The 21,334-nt window shown below is 43.0% G+C and overlaps 1 protein-coding gene across 2 annotated transcripts in view; it reads left to right on the top strand.

The window, feature by feature from the left end:
- galnt14 (UDP-N-acetyl-alpha-D-galactosamine:polypeptide N-acetylgalactosaminyltransferase 14 (GalNAc-T14)) overlaps positions 1–21,334 on the top strand; it is a 114,630-nt gene that overhangs the window by 48,300 nt on the left and 44,996 nt on the right. For both annotated transcript variants that reach the window (XM_014144515.2, XM_014144514.2), the window contains exons 4-5: positions 16,278–16,345; positions 17,269–17,334. In XM_014144515.2, coding sequence (XP_013999990.1) covers positions 16,278–16,345; positions 17,269–17,334 — 134 coding nt within the window. The remainder of the gene's footprint in view (positions 1–16,277; positions 16,346–17,268; positions 17,335–21,334) is intronic.

The raw sequence follows: 21,334 nt of genomic DNA, 5'->3' as shown, positions 1-21,334 counted from the left end.
TGTTTCATTAATTCAATTTTAATCAGAATTAAAGTTTTTTTGCTAAGGATTCCACAACGCGGTTAGCCTTTACGGCTGGGACTGCAAGTTTGTGTTCCATTTTTTTACGTGGATTCCGCAAGTGCTAGCTGGCTGTACTACAGACACCTGTCGTCATCGTGGGAAAGACTCATTGTTATCGTTTCGTAAAACAACTGGTTGCAGTAAAGAGCCAACCTGGATACTAAGGAGATCCTGAGGGAAATCGACGAGTACCAATAGTACCAACAGCTTTACGCTATGGAGGAACAACATACTCCATCAGCCTGACTAACCTGTGTCTGTATGTAGCCTCGCTACTTTTATAGCCTCGCTACTTCATATAGCCTGTCTTTTTACTGTTGTTTTATTTATTTTCCTACCTATTTTTCACCTAATGACAAATAAACTTTGATTTGATTTGAAAGATCTGACTACCTCACAAAAGAACTTTAACCCGACAAAAAAAGAAAAACAGATTCATCTACAGAAATGGACGATTTACTTACCGTTGAATTAGAGGCCAGTGTTCTGGCTGGAATCCATGCAACACTGGAATAGTTGTGTGAGGAGTTAGCAAGGGCTGAGTGGGAGTTTGGAGTTTAGCCAGAGTGAAATTCTCACGCTCCAAGGAGAAAACAAGGCACTCACAGCCAAGGTAAAAATCCACATGGATTGTCTACTACTTGAGCACTACCAACAAAAGGAGCTGATCAAAAGCAGGGGAAGGGAGCTTAAAGGGAGCAAATTCGGTTTCAATTACCAATTTCCAAGGGAGATCAAACAAACGTCATAAGAGACTGTATCTGGTACAAAGGCAACGTGTGGTCCCGTGTGGCTCAGTTGGTAGAGCATGGTGTTTGCAACGCCAGGGTTGTGGGTTTGATTCCCACGGGGGACCAGTACGGGGAGGAAAAAAATGTATGAAATGTATGCATTCACTACTGTAAGTAGTCTGCTAAATGACTAAAATGTAAAAAATGCAACAAAGGGAGAAGGGTAAGCGTGCCTTTCTCATTGTGGACAAACTCTTTATAGATGGACAGCTATTCCGAGATAGCTCCATAACACAATGACTGTACTAAATTCTACAGGGACTTCAGGTTACAAAAAAAAGAAAGTATGGGAACTGTAAAAATATCTGAACACTATGAAGTGGATATGAACACACACGTACACAATTACATGCTTGCTTGCTTACACATACGGACTTATACAGTTGAAGTCGGAAGTTTACATACACCTTAGCCAAATACATTTAAACTCAGTTTTTCACAATTCCTGACATTATATCCTAGTAACAATTCCTTGTCCTACGTCAGTTAGGATCACCTCTTTATTTTAAGAATGTGAAATGTCAGAACAATAGTAGAGAGAATGATTTATTTCAGCTTTATTTCTTTCATCACATTCCCAGTGGGTCAGAAGTTTACATATACTCAATTAGTATTTGGTAGCATTGCCTTTAAATTGTTTAACTTGGGTCAAACATTTCGGGTAGCCTTCCACAAGCTTCCCACAATATATTGGGTGAATTCTGGCCCATTCCTCCTGACAAAGCTGGTGTAACTGAGTCAGGTTTGTAAGCCTCCTTGCTCAGGGCTTTGTGATGCCCACTCCAATACCTTGGCTTTGTTGTCCTTAAGCCATTTTGCCACAACTTTGGAAGTATGCTTGGGGTCATTGTCCATTTGGAAGACCCATTTGCGACCAAGCTTTAACTTCCTGACTGATGTCTTCAGATTTTGCTTCAATATATCCACATAATTTTCCTTCCTCATGTTGCCATCTATTTTGTGGAGTGCACCAGTCCCTTCTGCAATAAAGCACCCCCACAATATGATGCTGCCACCCCCGTGCTTCACGGTTGGGATGGTGTTCCTCGGCTTGCAAGCCTCCCCTTTGTCTTCCAAACATAACGATGGTCATTATGGCCAACAGTTCTATTTTTGTTTCATCAGACCAGAGGATATTTCTCCAAAAAGTACAATCTTTGTCCCCATATGCATTTGCAAACCATAGTCTGGCTTTTTTTATGGCGGTTTTGGAGCAGTGGCTTCTTTCTTGCTGAGCGGCTTTTCAGGTTATGTCGATATAGGACTCATTTTACTGTGGATATAGATACTTTTGTACCTGTTTCCTCCGGCATCTTCACAAGGTCCTTTGCAGTTGTTCTGAGATTGATTTGCACTTTTCGCACCAAAGTACGTTCGTCTCTATGAGACAGAACGCGTCTCCTTCCTGAGCGGTATGACAGCTGCGTGGTCCCATGGTGTTTATTCTTGCGTACTATTGTTTGTACAGATAAACGTGGTACCTTCAGGCATTTGGAAATTGCTCCCAAGGATGAACCAGACTTGTGGAGGTCTCCAATTTTTTTTTTTTATGTCTTGGCTGATTTCTTTTTATTTTCCCAAGATGTCAAGCAAAGAGGTACCGAGTTTGAAGGTAGGCGTTGAAATACATCCACAGGTACACCTCCAATTGACTCAAATGATGTCAATTATCCTATCAGAAGCTTCTAAAGCTATGACATAATTTTCTGGAATTTTCCAAGCTGTTTAAAAAGGCACTGTCAACTTAGTGCATGTAAACTTCTGACCCACTGGAATTGTGATACAGTGAATTATAAGTGAAATAATATGTCTGTAAACAATTGTTGGAAAAATTACTTGTCATGCACAAAGTAGATGTCCTAACCGACTTGCCAAAACTATAGTTTGTCAACAAGAAGTTTGTGGAGTGGTTGAAAAACTAGTTTTAATGACTCCAACCTAAGTGTATGTTAACTTCCCACTTCAACTGTACATACACACACACACACACACACACCTGATCTCGCTCTCTTCTCTGACTCTCTCTTTCTCTCTTTTCTCTTCTCTCCCTCTATTGTCGAGAACTGTTTTAGAATTTAATGTGTTCATTGTTTGTCTATCTTTTATATTTGTCTACAAGTTTATATATGTTTTCAACAAGCAAGGGGAAGATGTCAGAATAGGGGCATTGGGGAATAATAACATATTGTGCGGAATACTGTAGATGCTGGGATATGTTTCTCAAAGATGTTAAAGGTAATTATGATGCAACTATGACACAATACGATATGGATTACAATTATCATCATGAATTTAATTGTTATACGCACTACATGTTACACACATAGACCCACAACTATGCAAATTGGCCGAGTTATTATTTATTTGGACATCACACATTATAGTCTTACTCTTATACAGACATCGTACACACTCTCACTAAATCACATCCAATATCATACACATCAACCTACTCAGATTTACTACAAATAATATCTTGTCTCAATTTTCTAACATCTGTGACATTGGCTCACAGGCAAACAGGCAAGGGAATAAAACAAATATTACTAGATCCCATTTCTTGAATTCTAAATATCAGACATTTGAAAGCTCTAATTTTGACTGTCATAATACCTCTGATGGCAGTAACTTTACAAGCACTAATTATGGTCAATTTAGACTGAGAATAGTATCTTGTTAATGGTAAGTGGTGAAATAAGTATAGCCAGTTATAATTGTAACGGTTTAGCAGATTATAAAAAAAGATTAGTCTTCATATGGCTAAAAGACAAGGAATATAACATATACTGTTTACAGGAAACTCACTCTAGATCCTTAGATGAAGTTGCATGGAAAAAGGAATAGGTTGGTGAAATAATTTTATGTCATGGACAAAGGAACTCAAAAGGTGTGATGATATTAATTAACAAAAATTTCGATCTGAATGTGCAAATAGTCAGGAATGATTCGCAAGGAAGGTGGATCCTTTTGAATATGAAAGTGGACGAAAAAGAGATTTGTCTCATTGATCTATATGGTCCAAATCAGGATGATCCATACTTCTTCGAAAACATTTATACCAATTTATTGAACTTACAGGCAACAAATGATCAAATCATTCTAGTAGGAGACTATAACACAGTGTTAAAACCTCGAGGATACAATCCCGATAACGGGATTGGTTGGACAACAACCAGTGAGATAGCACAGCGCGATATTCAAAACAAAATAATCTCAAAATTAAAATTCAAGTATTATACGGCATTTTAAAGATACTCTACTCGTTAATCCAATCACATTATCCGATTTCAAAAAGGCTTTACGGTGAAAGCAAAACATTAGATTATTTTAGCATAGCACCTCAGCAAAAAAAAAAGCACGATAGCCATCACAAAACCAGATATACAGCTAAAATGAAGCACTAACCTTTGACAATCTTCATCAGATGACACTCCTAGGACATCATGTTAGACAATACATGCATTTTTTGTTCGATCAAGTTTATATTTATATCCAAAAACCCAATTTTTACATTGGCGCGTGACGTTCAGAAAATGTTTTCTCCCCATAACTTCGGTGAATAGGCACATTTAATTTACGGAAGAACTCATAAACGTTGATAAAATGTATAACAATTATTTAAAGAATTAGAGATAATCTACTCCTTTATGCAACCACTTTGTCAGATTTCAAAATAACGTTACGGAAAAAGCACATTGTTCAATATTCTGAGTACAGAACTTAGCCTTCAATGCTAAGCTATACAGTTAGCCTACAACCACGGCGTTGATAAATCTCTAACAATATGTTCGAAATATTTACTTACCTTTGCTGATCTTCGGCGGAATGCACTCGGATGGGCACCCACTTCCACAAGAAATGTTCATTTGTTCTGCAAAGTCCATCATTTATGTCCAAATACGTCCGTTTTGTTGACCCATCCAGAACACTTTACAATGCCATGTGGCGTGGACGCAAATCCATAGACGAAATGTTCAAAGTTCCATTACCGTTTGTAGAAACACGTCAAACGATGTTTACAATCAATCCTTTAGGGTATTTTTTTAATGTAAAATTGCGATAATTTTACAACCGGGCAATACGTATTCATCCCAGAAGAAAAAATAAAAAAACGATGAAGTTAAGTGCACGCGCATCATAAGACACCTCTCCTCAGACTGGCCAATGATTGACTGAGCCAAAATTATCTGCCCGGTAACAGCTGACGGTTGAAATCAGTTCCTAAAGATTGTTGACAGCCAATGGAAGAGTTAGGAGGTGCAACGTAAATCCTATGTCACTGTAGTTTTTCAAGGGATTCAAAACAAAAACTACATTTCTAATTTCTCCCACTTCCTGATTCAATTTCTCTCAGTTTTTTTTGCCTGCCATATGAGTTCTGTTATACTCACAGACACCATTCAAACAGTTTTAGAAACTTCGGAGTGTTTTCTATTCAAATCTAGTAATAATATGCATATTCTATTTTCTGGGCCAGAGTAGTAACCTGTTTAAATTGGGTACGTTTTTCATCCGGCCGTGAAATACTGCCCCCTAGCCCCTAGAGGTTAAGTACCTCAATTGACCGTAAAGGTAATCACTCTACAAACTATCATCACCGTGCCCTTAAGGAAATCACAAATATTATGGACACATTAGAAGTAGTGGATATTTGGAGACTAAAAAACCCCGACCTAGTGAGATATACATGGAGGAGATTTAATCAAGCTAGTCGTCTTGACTACTTTCTTGTCTCTTTCTCTCTTGCATCAAAGGTTAAAAAGGTTTTAATAGGAGACAGAATGCGATCGGATCATCATCTAATTGGCATTCACATAACTCTTATAGATATTCCACATGGATGGGGATATTGGACATTTAATCAAAGTTTACTGGAGGACAACTTATTTTTAAGACAAAATAATTTATAACTCAATTTTTCCAGTTTAATATAGGTTCAGCAAATCCACTTATTGTTTGGGATACCTTTAAATGTACCTTCAGCGGTCATTCAATTCAATATTCATCAATAATAAAAAAAGCAGTTTCTGGCTAAAGAGACAAGACTAACAAGGGACATCCATGAACTAATAGTACAGGGAGATAGCAATAAAAACGATACTAAAGAGATACAAAATAAGTTAGAGGAAAAACAAAAAGAACTTGAGGAACTTATTCAAGAATGATCAAATGTAATCTATTTAAAAAATAAAGCAAACTGGATGGAATATGGAGAAAAATTCACAAAATTCTTCCTGAATCTCCAAAACAGGAAAGCTAACAAAAAATAATCTGCAGAAAATTGTTACTGAAGATGGAGTCATCTATGATTCTCTGAAACAGGAAGCTAATTATTTTAGGCAGATGTTCTCTTTTCCATCTCATCCTCTCCCACTGAATGAAGATTACGGTAAGGAATTCTTTCCAAATAATATAAAAAATGGAAAATTAACAAATGTACAGAAAGATCAGTGCAAAGGCCCAATCTCCGAAGGCCCAATCTTCGGATTTGGAATCCCTCAACTGAATCTAGCCAGCTATCTACCTACCAGCTATCAGTCAGCAAACCATTGCTTGCGGTCATCAGCTAACCTTTAGCTCGGAAAGCGCTCGCCAGTTCGAACAACGTGACTCAAACCAGAGCATAACGGACCTATTATTATTTTAGATTTTTTTCCCCCATATCCCCGGATTCCTACCGCAAACTCTGAACATTTTCATCTGGATCTTCGCAACTAGCTAACAGCAATCCCAGGTGACTACTCCTGGCTAGCGTTTACATCCCAGAGCAAGCACCAATTAGCCTGAAGCTAGCCCGGCCAGGGCTCCTGTGCTACCACCGAAGCCCACTCCTGGGCTACAATATCCGGACCCCTTCTACTGCCGGTACGGGGCACGGAACCCCGCCGATCCTCTACGACTGGAATACCGACATAATCTGCCCAAGGATTCCAACAGGCCCCTCAGGCGCGACGTCTGTTGAAGTTCCATTCTGCTAACCGCGGCCTGCTAGCTACCTAGAGCTACTTGGAACCCTACTAATTCCACAACTGGTCTATCGACGTCACCGCATGAAGAGGCAAAAACAGACTTACCCCCATCGCGACGTCCCCCAAAGGCTAACTTGCTAGCACCGGTCTGTTAACTGCTAGCTTGCTTGCCCTGGTCTGCTAACTGCTAGCTTGCCTGCCCCGGTCTGCTAACTGCTAGCTTGCCTGCCCCGGTCTGCTAACTGCTAGCTTGCCAGCCCCGGGCTGCTAACTGTTAGCTTGTTAACATCGGCCTGCTAACTGTCTGAATCGCCGTGTCCCCAGTCAGCCCAACCACTCACTGGACCCATATGTTCACTTGGCTACGCATGCCTCTCTCTAATATCAATATGCCTCGTCCATTACTGTCCTGGTTAGTGATTACTGTCTTATTTCACTGTAGAGCCTCTAGCCCTGCTAAATATGCCTTAACCAACCATGTTGTTCCACCTCCTACATATGCGATGACATCACCTGGTTTAAACGTCTCTAGAGACTATATCTCTCTCATCATTACTCAATGCCTAGGTTTACCTCCAATGTACTCACATCCTACCTTACCTTTGTCTGTAAACTATGCCTTGAATCTATGCTATCGTGCCCAGAAACCTGCTCCTTTTACTCTCTCTTCCGAACGTGCTAGACGGCCAGTTCGTATAGCCTTTAGCCGTACCCTTAGCCTACTTCTCCTCTGTTCCTCTGGTGATGTGGAGTTTAATCCAGGTCCTGCAGTGCCTAGCTCCACTCCCACTCCCCAGGTGCTCTCATTTGTTGACTTCTGTAACCGTAAAAGCCTTGGTTTCATGCATGTTAACATTAGAAGCTTACTTCCTAAGTTTGTTTTACTCACTGCTTTAGCACACTCTGCCAACCCGGATGTCTTAGCCGTGTCTGAATCCTGGCTTAGGAAAACCACCAAAAACCCTGAAATCTCCATTGCTAACTATAACATTTTCCGCCAAGATAGAACTGCCAAAGGGGGCGGTGTTGCAATCTACTGCAAATATAGCCTGCAGAGTTCTGTATTACTAACCAAGTCTGTACCCAAACAATTCGAGCTTCTACTTCTAAAAATTCACCTTTCCAGAAACAAGTCTCTCACTGTTGCCGCTTGCTATAGACCTCCCTCTGCCCCCAGCTGTGCCCTCGATACCATACGTGAATTGATTGCCCCCCATCTATCTTCTGAGCTCATGCTACTAGGTGACCTAAACTGGGACATGCTTAACACCCCGGCCATCCTACAATCTAAGCTTGATGCCCTCAATCTCACACAAATTATCAATGAACCTACCAGGTACAACCCCAAATCCGTAAACACGGGCACCCTCATAGATGTCATCCTAAATAACTCGCCCTCCAAATACACCTCTGCTGTTTTCAATCAAGATCTCAGCAATCACTGCCCCATGGCCTGCATCCATAAACGACCACCCGTCACCACTGTCAAATGCTCCCTAAAACACTTCTGCGAGCAGGCCTTTCTAATCGACCTGGCCGGGGTGTCCTGGAATGACATTGACCTCATCCCGTCAGTAGATGATGCCTGGCTATTCTTTAAAAGTGCCTTCCTCACCATCTTAAATAAGCATGCCCCACTCAAAAAAATGTACAACTAGGAATAGATATAGTCCTTGGTTCACTCCAGACCTGTCTGCCCTTGACCAGCACAAAAAAATCCTGTGGCGTTATGCATTAGCATCGAATAGCCCCCGTGATATGAAACTTTTCAGGGAAGTTAGGAACAAATACACAGGCAGTTAGAAAAGCTAAGGCTAGCTTTTTCAAACAGAAATTTGCATCCTGTAGTACTAACTCAAAAAGTTCTGGGACACTGTAAAGTCCATGGAGAATAAGAGCACCTCCTCCCAGCTGCCCACTGCTCTGAGGCTAGGAAACACCCTTACCACCGATAAATCCACTATAATTGAGAATTTCAATAAGCATTTCTCTATGGCTGGCCATGCTTTCCACCTGGCTACCCCTACCCCGGTCAACTGCCCGGCACCCTCCACAGCAACCCGCCAAAGCCCCCACCATTTCTCCCTCACCCAAATCCAGATAGCTGATGTTCTGAAAGAGCTGCAAAATCTGGACCCATACAAATCAGCCGGGCTAGACAATCTGGACCCTCTCTTTCTAAAAGTATCTGCCGAAATTGTTGCAACCCCTATTACTAGCCTGTTCAACCTCTCTTTCGTATCGTCTGAGATTCCAAAAGATTGGAAAGCTGCCGCGGTCATCCCCCTCTTCAAAGGGGGTGACACTCTAGACCCAAACTGCTACAGACCTATATCTATCCTACCCTGTCTTTCTAAGGTCTTCGAAAGCCAAGTTAACAGATTACCGACCATTTAGAATCCCACCGTACCTTCTCCGCTATGCAATCTGGTTTCAGAGTTGGTGGGTGCACCTCAGCCACACTCAATGTCCTAAATGACATCATAACCGCCATCGATAAGAGACATTACTGTGCAGCCATATTCATCGACCTGGCCAAGGCTTTCGACTCTGTCAATCACCACATTCTTATTGGCAGACTCGACAGCCTTGGTTTCTCAAATGATTGCCTCACCTGGTTTACCAACTACTTCTATGATAGAGTTCAGTGTGTCAAATCGGAGGGCCTGTTGTCCGAACCTCTGGCAGTCTCTATGGGTGTGCCACAGGGTTCAATTCTCGGGCCGACTCTCTTCCTTGTATAGATCAATGATGTTGCTCTTGCTGCTGGTGATTCTCTGATCCAACTCTATGCAGACGACACCATTCTGTAAACTTCTGGCCCCTCTTTGGACACCGTGTTAACTAACCTCCAGACGAGCTTCAATGCCATACAACTCTCCTTCCGTGGCCTCCAACTGCTCTTAAACGCAAGTAAAACTAAATGCATGCTATTCAATCGATCACTGCCCGCACCTGCTCGCCCGTCCAGCATCACTACTCTTGCCGGCTCTGACTTAGAATACGTGGACAACTACAAATACCTGGGTGTCTGGTTAGACTGTAAACTCTCCTTCCAGACTCACATTAAGCATCTCCAATCCAAAATGAAATCTAGAATCGGCTTCCTATATCGCAACAAAGCATCCTTCACTCATGCTGCCAAACATACCCTCGTAAAACTGACCATCCTACCAATCCTTGACTTCGGTGATGTCATCTATAAAATAGCCTCCAACAAACTGGATGCAGTCTATCACAGTGCCATCCGTTTTGTCACCAAAGCCCCATACACTACCCACCATTGCAACCTGTACGCTCTCGTTGGTTGGCCCTCGCTTCATACTCGTCGCCAAACCCACTGGCTACAGGTTATCTACAAGTCTCTGCTAGGTAAAGCCCCGCCTTATCGCAGCTCACTGGTCACCATAGCAGCACCCACTCGTAGCACGCGCTCCAGCAGGTATAGCTCACTGGTCACCCCCAAAGCCAATTCCTCCTTTGGTCGTCTTTCCTTCCAGTTCTCTGCTGCCGATGACTGGAACAAACTGCAAAAATCTCTGAAGCTGGAGACTCATATCTCCCTCACTAGCTTTAAGCACCAGCTGTCAGAGCAGCTCACAGATCACTGCACCTGTACATAGCCCATCTGTAAACAGCCCATCTATCTACCTACCTCATCCCCATACTGTATTTATTTATCTTGCTCCTTTGCACCCCATTATCTCTACTTGCACATTCATCTTCTGCACATCTACCATTCCAGTGTTTAATTGCTATATTGTAATTGATTCGCCACCATGGCCAATTTATTGCCTTAACTTACCTCATTTGCACTCACTGTAAATATACTTTTTGTTTTTGTTTGTTCTACTGTATTATTGACTGTATGTTTTGTTTATTCCATGTGTAACTCTGTTGTTGTATGTGTCGAATTGCTGTGTCACATATCACCGCTGTTAAAGACATCCTGAGGGGGTACAGTACCAATACCCTCCTCGTGGCCCTCAGGGACGTCAGGGTGGGGTTTAATTAGCACAGTGTTTCATGGCTGCCAGCATGTTTGTGTCATCATGGTGGCCTGCCTGCCTGTAATTACACAGCCTCAGCCTCACTCAGCCCTCCGCCACATGCCGTTGCCGCCAGTGATGTAGCTAATAGGAAAAACAACAACAACCCTAATCTTCTTAGGTTTCTGTGCATTAATAAGGTTGTCTGTGTGTTCTGGCACCTTCCTCTAAACTGAGGCTGGCTGGGGTTCATGGGCTGGTTAGACCCAGTTATTACCCCCCTCCTCTTACCTCAGCTTGCGCCAGAACCAAACATTGATACAGAGCGGGTTTAAAAAGCAGGCCGTGGGCCTCTCTCTTTGATTTGTGTTAGTGCTGACAGAGGCTATTACCACAATCCAGCCCTCAGAACCCTCTGAGGTGGAGGGGGAATAGGCTGGGAGCTTTCTCTCCCAGACAGAGCTGGGAGCGATAGTTCAGGAGAGGAGATGAAGAGGAGAGGTGAGGAGAGTGGAAGGGGAGGATAATAATATGGATGTGAGAAGAGGGTAGGTTAAGGGAGGAGAGGTAGAGGGAATGAATACAGAGGAGGAGAGGGGAAAGTAGAGGAGAAGAAATGAGGAGAACAATATGAAAGAGTAATAGGAAGGACAGGTCTGTCTGTGTTTTCATAGCCCCAGCAGGTAGAGAAAACTACAGGGGAAACAGTCACTGGCCACATATTGCACTGGGATGCTATATTCTAGTCATGTTTGGAGAGCGGGGCACTCTGAGTTCCAAACAGTACAAGAGGAGAAGTAGGTAATCATAACTTGTGTAAATGGCTTGCGTCTGCAATACCCACTCACGACGATCAGTACTAAACAAATCACATAAATGAGAAAATGGTGAAGATTAGGCTATTTTTCAAATCTCACCTGTTCCTGCATGTGCCACAATGGATTTCATTGATGCTGTGTTTGGTCATAATGTATTCCTCCTACTCATCGTTTTTTCCCCCCAAATGAAAAGCATTTTGGAATGCATCAGGAGAAACAGAAATGCATTAGGCAGTCAAAGGGCTTCTCTCCTGTGTTTGGGTGGTGAGTGTGGGCTTCAAAGTCGCTGTGCTCAAAGTGCAGAGCCGCCCCATAAACACTGCAGGAATCAATATAATGACATTCTAAGAGCGCAATGTACATTAAACACATTTCCACTGCTCTACTAACCCAGGCCTTTTGATTGTGGGTAGTAATTCCACATCATTTGTGTACCCTTAGTTCTGAAAGGAACGATTACGCAACCTTGTTTTGGAATGATACCAATTCATCTCATTTGTATGCTATTGGAAATTGTTAATTGCCCAATATTTGTCCATTTTGGGCTGATGTTTTATTGGCTCTTAACCAACCATGCTATTTTGTTTGTTTTTCCGAATTGTTTGTAACTTATTTTGTACGTAATGTTGCTGCTACCGTCTCTTATGACCGAAAAGAGCTTCTGGACATCAGAACAGCGATTACCTCGAATTGGATGAATAATTTTTCTTTAATGAGTCTGACGGGAAGGATATACTCCAAACACCCGAACAGGCCCTCATCCCCGTCTTTCGCTGGAGAAAGAAACTGAGATTTCGCGGAGGGAGATCGGGGTGCCTTGTGAGGATCAGGCGACTAGTGGCTAATCTGCCTTTGCCATCCGTACTGTTAGCCAATGTTCAATCGCTGAAAAATAAATGGGACGAACTGAAAGCAAGTGTATCCTACCAACGGGACATTAAAAACTGTAATATCTTACGTTTCACGGAGTCGTGGCTGAACGACGACATTAATAACATACAGCTGGCGGGTTATACACTCTATCGGCAGGATAGAACAGCAGCCTCTGGTAAACAAGGGGCGGCCGCCTATGTATATTTGTAAACAACAGCTGGTGCACGATATCTAAGGAAGTCTCAAGGTTTTGCTCACCTGAGGTAGAGTATCTCATGATAAGCTGTAGACCCCACTATCTACCTAGAGAGTTTTCATCTGTATTTTTCGAAGCTGCCTACATACCACCACAGACCAATGCTGGCACTAAGACCACACTCAATGAGCTGTATACAGCCATAAGCAAACAGGAAAATGCTCCTCCAGAGGGAACGCTCCTATTGGCCAGGGACTTTAATGCAGGGCAACATTAATCAGTTTTACCTAATTTCTATCAGCATGTTAAATGTGCAACCAGAGGGAAAAAACTCTAGACCACCTTTACTCCACACAGAGACGCGTACAAAGCTCTCCCTCGCCCTCCATTTGGCAAATTTGACCATAATTCTATCCTCCTGATTCCAAAGCAGGAAGCACCAATGACGGTCTATAAAAAAGTGGTCAGATGAAACAGATGGTAAACTACAGTACTGTTTTGCTAGCACAGACTGGAATATGTTCCGGGATTCTTCTGATGGCATTGAGGAGTACACCACATCAGTCACTGGCTTGATCAATTGATGACATCATCCCCACAGTGACTGTATGTACAGTTGAAGACGTAAGTTTACATACACCTTAGCCAAATACAGTTGAAGTCAGAAGTTTACATACACTTAGGTCAGAGTCATTAAAACTAGTTTTTCAACCACTCCACAAATGTCTTGTTAACAAGCTATAGTTTTGGCAAATCGGTTAAGACATCTACTTTGTGCATGACACAAGTCATTTTTCCAACAATTGTTTACAGACAGATTATTTCACTTATAATTCACTGTATCACAATTCCAGTGGGTCAGAAGTTAAAAATGCACTAAGTTGACTATGCATTTAAACAGCTTGGAAAATTACAGAAAATTATGTCATGGCTTTAGAAGCTTCTGATAGGATAATTGACATAATTTGAGTCAATTTGAGGTGTACCTGTGGATGTATTTCAAGGCCTACCTTCAAACTCAGTGCCTCTTTGCTTGACATCTTGGGAAAATAAAAATAAATCAGCCAAGACCTCAGAAAAAATGGTAGACCTCCACAAGTCTGGTTCATCCCTGGGAGCAATTTCCAAATGCCTGAAGATACCACGTTCATCTGTACAAACAATAGTATGCAAGTATAAACACCATGGGACCACGTAGCCGTCATACCGCTCAGGAAGGAGACACATTCTGTCTCCTAGAGATGAACGTACTTTGGTGCAAAAAGTGAAAATCAATCCCTGAACAACAGCAAAGGACCTTGTGAAGATGCTGGAGGAAACCGCCATAAAAAAGCCAGACTACGGTTTGCAACTGCACATGGGGACAAAGATCGTACTTTTTGGAGAAATGTCCTCTGGTCTGATGAAACAAAAATAGAACTGTTTGGCCATAATGACCATCGTTATGTTTGGAAGACAAAGGGGGAGGCTTACAAGCCAAAGAACACCATCCCAACCGTGAAGAATGGGGGTGGCAGCATCATGTTGTGGGGGTGCTTTACTGCAGAAGGGACTGGTGCACTTCACAAAATAGATGGCATCATGAGGCAGGAAAATGATGTGGATATATTGAAGCAACATCTCAAGACACCAGTCAGGAAGTTAAAGCTTGGTCGCAAATGGGTGTTCCAAATGGACAATGACCCCAAGCATACTTCCAAAGTTGTGGCAAAATGGCTTAAGGACAACAAAGTCAAGGTATTGGAGTGGCCATCACAAAGCCCTGACCTCAATCCTATAGAAATTTTGTGGGCAGAACTGAAAAAGCATGTGTGAGCAAGGAGGCCTACAAACCTGACTCAGTTACACCAGCTCTGTCAGGAGGAATGGGCCAAAATTCACCCAACTTATTGTGGGAAGCTTGTGGAAGGCTCCCCGAAACGTTTGACCCAAGTTAAACAATTTAAAGGCAATGCTACCAAATGCTAATTGAGTGTATGTAAACTTCTGACCCACTGGGAATGTGATGAAAGAAATAATGCTGAAATTAATCATTCTCTCTACTATTATTCTGACATTTTACATTCTTAAAATAAAGTGGTTATCCTAACTGACCTAAAAGAGGGCATTTTTACTAGGATTAAATATCAGGAATTGTGAAAAACTGAGTTTAAATGTATTTGGCTAAGGTGTATATAAACTTCTGACTTCAACTGTACATTAAATCTCAGTTTTTCACAATTCCTGACATTTAATCCTAGTAAAGATCACCACTTCAGGCTACTCTACCTACATGTACATATTACCTCAATTACCTCGACACCGGTGCACCCGCACATGTACTCTGTACCGGCATCCCCTGTATATAGCCCCGCTATTGTTATTTTACTGGTTAAGGGCTTGTAAGTAAGCATTTCATTGTAACGTCTACTACACCTGTTGTATTCGGCACATGTGACAAATACGATTTGATTTGAATTGATTTTGATCCTACATCATTGTTGGGCTGGACCCAGCTTCGGAACTCCCACATGAGACTCAACTCTATTGTGTTTTTACCACTGACTCACACGCTATATGACGTACTTCACATGGTTTCAAGACAACTTTTACTGAAATATCTTTATATGAAATAGGCTGTTTATAATAGAAAGAGGTTGTAAATACAGTCTAGAAGAAAGTCTACAGCAATCATTAGTTGTGCTGCTGTTCTAGATATAACCCACAGGGCAATAGTCATCCACGTCCCCTGATTAGGCTGCACTTAGAGGCTGAATCAGGACTCTCTGTCTTGCTGTAAAGCTTTACCTGTTACCACCAGGAACAGATTTCTGTCAGGGGCCTTAATAAAGGCATGAGGATCTAGGGGCAGTGGAGGGTGGATGGAGCGGGATATAGAGAGAGGGAGGAGGAGGGGGGAATGGAGGAGGGGGGAATGGAGTGATGAATGGGTCCAGCATGCACAGCGACGATGGAAGAACAGACCTACGAGCCTGACAGCGCTCCAATTACTCACCCAGACAGGAGAGAGAGAGAGAGAGAGAGAGAGAGAGAGTGTGTGAGGGCCTGTGAGGGAGGAGGAGAGGGTAGATGTGCCTTGATTCAGACTGGGATTAAAGGTGAAGTAATCTGAGGGAGGTGGTGTACCTCTCCCTCCATCTCTCCTCGCCTCATCACCTGCTGTTCAGCCATGTACCCCAGGAGAGGAGAGAATATTAGAGGGAGATGTATGTGTGGTTCTTATAGTGAGAGATTCTAGTGTCAGAGGATGGTGTTGGGTGGAAAAAGAGCTGAAGCCAATATGAGTGGTCCTGTATTTTCTCATACCCTTGTAATAGAAAATCATCCAAATTACATTTTGGGGGCTATAGTTATATAAAAAAAAAAAGTCATCTTCAGAACTAATGAAATATTGTTATTTTATTTAAGTCGTAATACATTCTCATAACGATAATGTCATTCTCCATTTTTCCAATAGAACATTTCACATAACACGGGGGGAAAAAGTCGATTTCAGTTGTTGCTGCTCTATAAAGATTGTCGTCTAGAAGAAATACAATAGTTTCTAACACTACTGCTGCTCTCTTTTTCATTTGCAGTGTTCTGAACAGGACGCCAGTCCACCTGATTCACGAGATCATCCTGGTAGATGACTACAGTGGGGATGGTGAGTAGAGTAGAGAAGATCATCCTGGTAGATGACTACAGTGGGGATGGTGGGTAGAACAGAGAAGATCATCCTGGTAGATGACTACAGTGGGGATGGTGAGTAGAGTAGAGAAGATCATCCTGGTAGATGACTACAGTGGGGATGGTGGGTAGAACAGAGAAGATCATCCTGGTAGATGACTACAGTGGGGATGGTGAGTAGAGTAGAGAAGATCATCCTGGTAGATGACTACAGTGGGGATGGTGAGTAGAGTAGAGAAGATCATCCTGGTAGATGACTACAGTGGGGATGGTGAGTAGAGTAGAGAAGATCATCCTGGTAGATGACTACAGTGGGGATGGTGAGTAGAGTAGAGAAGATCATCCTGGTAGATGACTACAGTGGGGATGGTGAGTAGAGTAGAGAAGATCATCCTGGTAGATGACTACAGTGGGGATGGTGGGTAGAACAGAGAAGATCATCCTGGTAGATGACTACAGTGGGGATGGTGGGTAGAGTAGAGAAGATCATCCTGGTAGATGACTACAGTGGGGATGGTGGGTAGAGTAGAGAAGATCATCCTGGTAGATGACTACAGTGGGGATGGTGGGTAGAGTAGAGAAGATCATCCTGGTAGATGACTACAGTGGGGATGGTGAGTAGAGTAGAGAAGATCATCCTGGTAGATGACTACAGTGGGGATGGTGGGTAGAACAGAAGAGCAGCTGTGAGCAGAGATAGATCTGATTCCAGGAGGAGATGGATGTGATGAGCTCTCCCATTCTGGCTCAGCTGCCGGAGAAACAGGATCAGTGATTGAAAAGATTTCCCCTGTCTCTGTCAATGTGTTTTTTTTACAATTGAATTCCAATTCCATGCACTGTGTGGGTGATGGTTTTGTGAACATTGCATCTCACCATGCATCAAATGTTTCCTTTCAGCAAATGACTGCCTTCTACTCACCAAGTTGCCCAAAGTAAAGTGTCTTCGGAATGACAGGAGAGAAGGTAACCTAGTTAGTGTGTGTGTGTGTGTGTGTGTGTGTGTGTGTGTGTGTGTGTGTGTGTGTGTGTGTGTGTGTGTGTGTGTGTGTGTGTGTGTGTGTGTGTATAGAGAGTATTTCATCCGTGCAGTATACAATTGTGTCCTCAACTTGAACACACACCTTAGAGCCCACCACCACTTGCCTTTGCTGATTTCAGGTTAGACCACAGGGAGAAGCTCAAGCACCAGCTGTGAGACAAGAGAGCAGATTCAGGGATGTGTTGACTCGAGACGGTTGGATCTTTTTGTGTCAGACACACCGTGATCCCATCTAGACAACGTGGGAATTGTCTGTGTATCTCTATAAATAGGTTGATTTGATTATAGCAAGACATCAAAAGGTTGACTGGAACATAGTCTGAGCACAAATGCAACACTATTATATTGCATCTATGAGTCATGGTGTTCAGGAAACGTATTTATCATGGTTATGTTGATGCTTCCTGGTTCACCGTTATATAACTCCACAGAGGACTTTTCTATGATGCCATACAGCACTGTTATAATAGACTACAGTTTATACCAAAAAAACGGAATACTAAAAAGCAGCGTGTGCTGATTGCTAGTTAAAACCCCTCTATGCTATCTGCCTCTGCTTCAGCACATTATACAGTCTGAGGTGAAATATATGTTGAAATGCTGAGATGTGAACTCAGACAGTAACGAGATGCAGATTGCTGTGCGTGGACAGATGTGCGCAAGCCCCAGCTCTCACAGGCATTTGAAGTTCCCCTGATCGGAGGGTTCAGCAGAGAGGTAATGGAGATGAACCCCATCTCACCTCACAGGCTGACAATCTTACCTCCAAAAAACTCCTAAAGCAGCCAGTTTCACCTAATAACACCAAGGAATATGGATGCTATCTTACAGCATCCACCTCACTTTACTGTATAGCACAAGATAGGGTGCAGTTTTGATCATTGATGAAATATTTCATTCTAGGCTAGTGCAATAGACTGTTGTAGCTGTCACAATGGTGATTAGTGCTCATTGGTTTTTTTACTTGTACTTTTATGTTTATTCACTAGTTGTCATTGTACTCAGTGCAAGTATGACTGAAATGTCTTAAACCTCCTCTTACAAACAAACCTAAAATCTAGTGTACCTTTGTCAGGATGGTGGGTGTAGCTGGTGTATAAAGTCAGGCGCAGGAGAGCAGAGATGAGTGAAATGACGTACTTTACTCGACAGCACAAAGTAAACAATTTACAAAGTGCAAAAAGAACGGTTGCTACAAAGCATGGGTGATAAACAGCACCCGGTACAAACTAGCCGGAACATACCGACCTGAACAAATAACAATCACACACAAAGACATGGGGGGAAACAGAGGGTTAAATACATGACCAGTAATTGGGAAATGAAAACCAGGTGTGTGGGACAATGAGACAAAACAAATGGAAAATTAAAAATGGATCGGCAATGGCTAGAAGACCGGTGACGTCGACCGCCGAGCGCCACCCGAACAAGGAGAGGCATCAACTTCGACTGAAGTCGTGACAACCTTCTTGACTTGTTCTCAGCCTGGGATAGGTAAGAGTGGTTGTGACTTGCTGCCAATGGCAACGACTAGTCGGAAAATACTTTACAATTTACATACATTTAAAACATTAGCATAGACATCACAGACTTTTAAATATCTGTCTGTGTATATATACAGTACCAGTCAAAAGTTTTTACACATATCTACTCATTCCAGGGTTTTCTTTATTTTTACTATTATTTACATTGTAGAATAATAGTGAAGACATCAAAATTATGAAATAACACATATGGAATCATGTAGTAACCAAAAAAGTGTTTAACAAATCAAAATACACTACCAGTCAAAAGTTTTAGAACACCTACTCATTCCAGGGTTTTTCTTTATTTTTACTATTTTCTACATTGTAAAATAATAGTGAAGACATCAAATCTATGAAATAACACATATGGAATCATGTGCTAACCCAAAAAGTTTTAAACAAATGAAAATATATTTTAGATTTGTCAAATAGCCACCCTTTGCCTTGATGACATCTTTGCACACTCTTGGCATTCTCTCAACCAGCTTCACCTGGAATGCTTTTCCAACAGTCTTGAAGGAGTTCCCACATATGCTGAGCATTTGTTGGTGTCACGTTCTGACCAGTATGAGGGTTATTTTGTTAGTGTAGGCTGGTCAGGACGCGGCAGAGGGTATTTGGTTTATGTGGTTCGGGGTGTGTGTATTATGTAGAGGGTAGTTGATTTATGTATTCCGGGGTTTTTTGGTCACTGCTCTGTTAGTCTATGTTCTTTCTAGTTAGTCTGTTTCTATGTTTAGTTAATTGGGTTGTGGACTCTCAATTGAAGGCAGGTGTTGTCTAGTTGCCTTTGATTGAGAGTCCTATATATTAGGGTGTATTTGTATTTGTGGGAGGTTGTCACTTGAATTGCTGTTGTTTGCCTTCAAGTCTGTATTCGTCGTCCATCGTTTTGTTTTGTTTGTATAAGTGTTTTCATTAAAAAGTTCATTATGAGCACTCAACCCGCTGAGCCTTAGTCCATTCCTGACGACCGTCGTTACAGAACCTACCACCAATCCGGATCAAGCAGCGGAGGAAGGAGCAACAGGTGGACTTAGTGGAGCAAAGGGAATTTGAGTTGGACCAACGGGAGAAATGGACATGGGAACAGATTATGGCCGGAGAGGGCCCATGGAAAAAATGGAGCGAAGACCGGGAACGCTACAGGGGAACACGACTGGCTATTAAGCCGGAGAGGCAGCCCCAAGAATTTTTTTTGGGGGGGCACACGGGTAGTTTGGCAGGGCCAGGATTGAGCAGCAAGCCAAATCCCCGTGCTTATTGGGGGCAGCCTAGTATTAGTCAGGTCCCGTGCGTTGGAGTGAGATGCACGGCGTTGAGGCCTAGTATTCACAGGCCGGTGTGTGCAGTACCTGCGCCCCGCATTTGTCAGGGGAAAGCGGGCATCCAGCCAGGAAGGGTGGAGCCAGTACTGCGCTCGAGACCGCCAGTGCGCCTTCACGGTCCAATATATCCTGTTCCCGCCCCACGCACTAGCCCTAAGGTGTGTGTTTCCAGGCTGGCATATCCAGTACCAGCACCACGCACCAGGCTTCCAGTGCGTCAGCCCAGTCCAGTACGTCCTGTTCCCGCTCCACGCACTAGCCCTAAGGTGTGTGTTTCCAGGCTGGCATATCCAGTACCAGCACCACGCACCAGGCTTCCAGTGCGTCAGCCCAGTCCAGTACGTCGTGTTCCCGCTCCACGCACTAGCCCTAAGGTGTGTGTTTCCAGGCTGACATATCCAGTACCAGCACCACGCACCAGCCTTCAGTGCGTCAGCCCAGTCCAGCACGTCCTGTCCATGTTCCTCGTACTAGCCATGTGGTGTGTGTCCTTAGTCTGGCACGTCCTAAGCCAGCCCCACGCACCAGGCCTTCCGGCAACAGTGCCTCGTCCAGAACTTCCGGCGACAGTGCCTCGTCCAGAGCTTCCGGCGACAGTGCCCCGGAGAGAGATGGCCCACTGTTCGGAACTAAGTGAGACGGCCCACTGTTCAGAGCCGTGTGAGTCTGTCTACAGTCCAGAACCAAGTGAGTCTGTCTACAGTCCAGAGCTCCTAGAGTCGTCCTACAGTCCAGAGCTCCTAGAGTCACCCTACAGTCCGGGGTCGACAGAGAGGGACATCACTGTAGAGACAGTTTATGAGGGGAGTGAGCCAGGGGTGGAGTGGGGTTAGGGTTAGGGTTAGGGTTAGGGTTAGGGTTAGGGTTAGGGTTAGGGTTAGGGTTAGGGGGGAGTATTGGGGTTTAAGGGGGGGAGAGCCCTATTTGGTAAAAGACCAAATCCATATATTATGGCAAGAACAGCTCAAATAATTACTTTAACCTGTAATTATTTGAGCTGTTCTTGCCATAATATATGGATTTGGTCTTTTACCAAATAGGGCTCTCTTCTGTATACCCCCCTCACAACA

The sequence above is a fragment of the Salmo salar genome, chromosome ssa15, assembly GCF_905237065.1.
Source record: "Salmo salar chromosome ssa15, Ssal_v3.1, whole genome shotgun sequence".
In the NCBI taxonomy this organism is placed as follows: Eukaryota; Metazoa; Chordata; class Actinopteri; order Salmoniformes; family Salmonidae; genus Salmo; species Salmo salar.
This window is presented reverse-complemented; position numbering and strand designations above follow the sequence as displayed.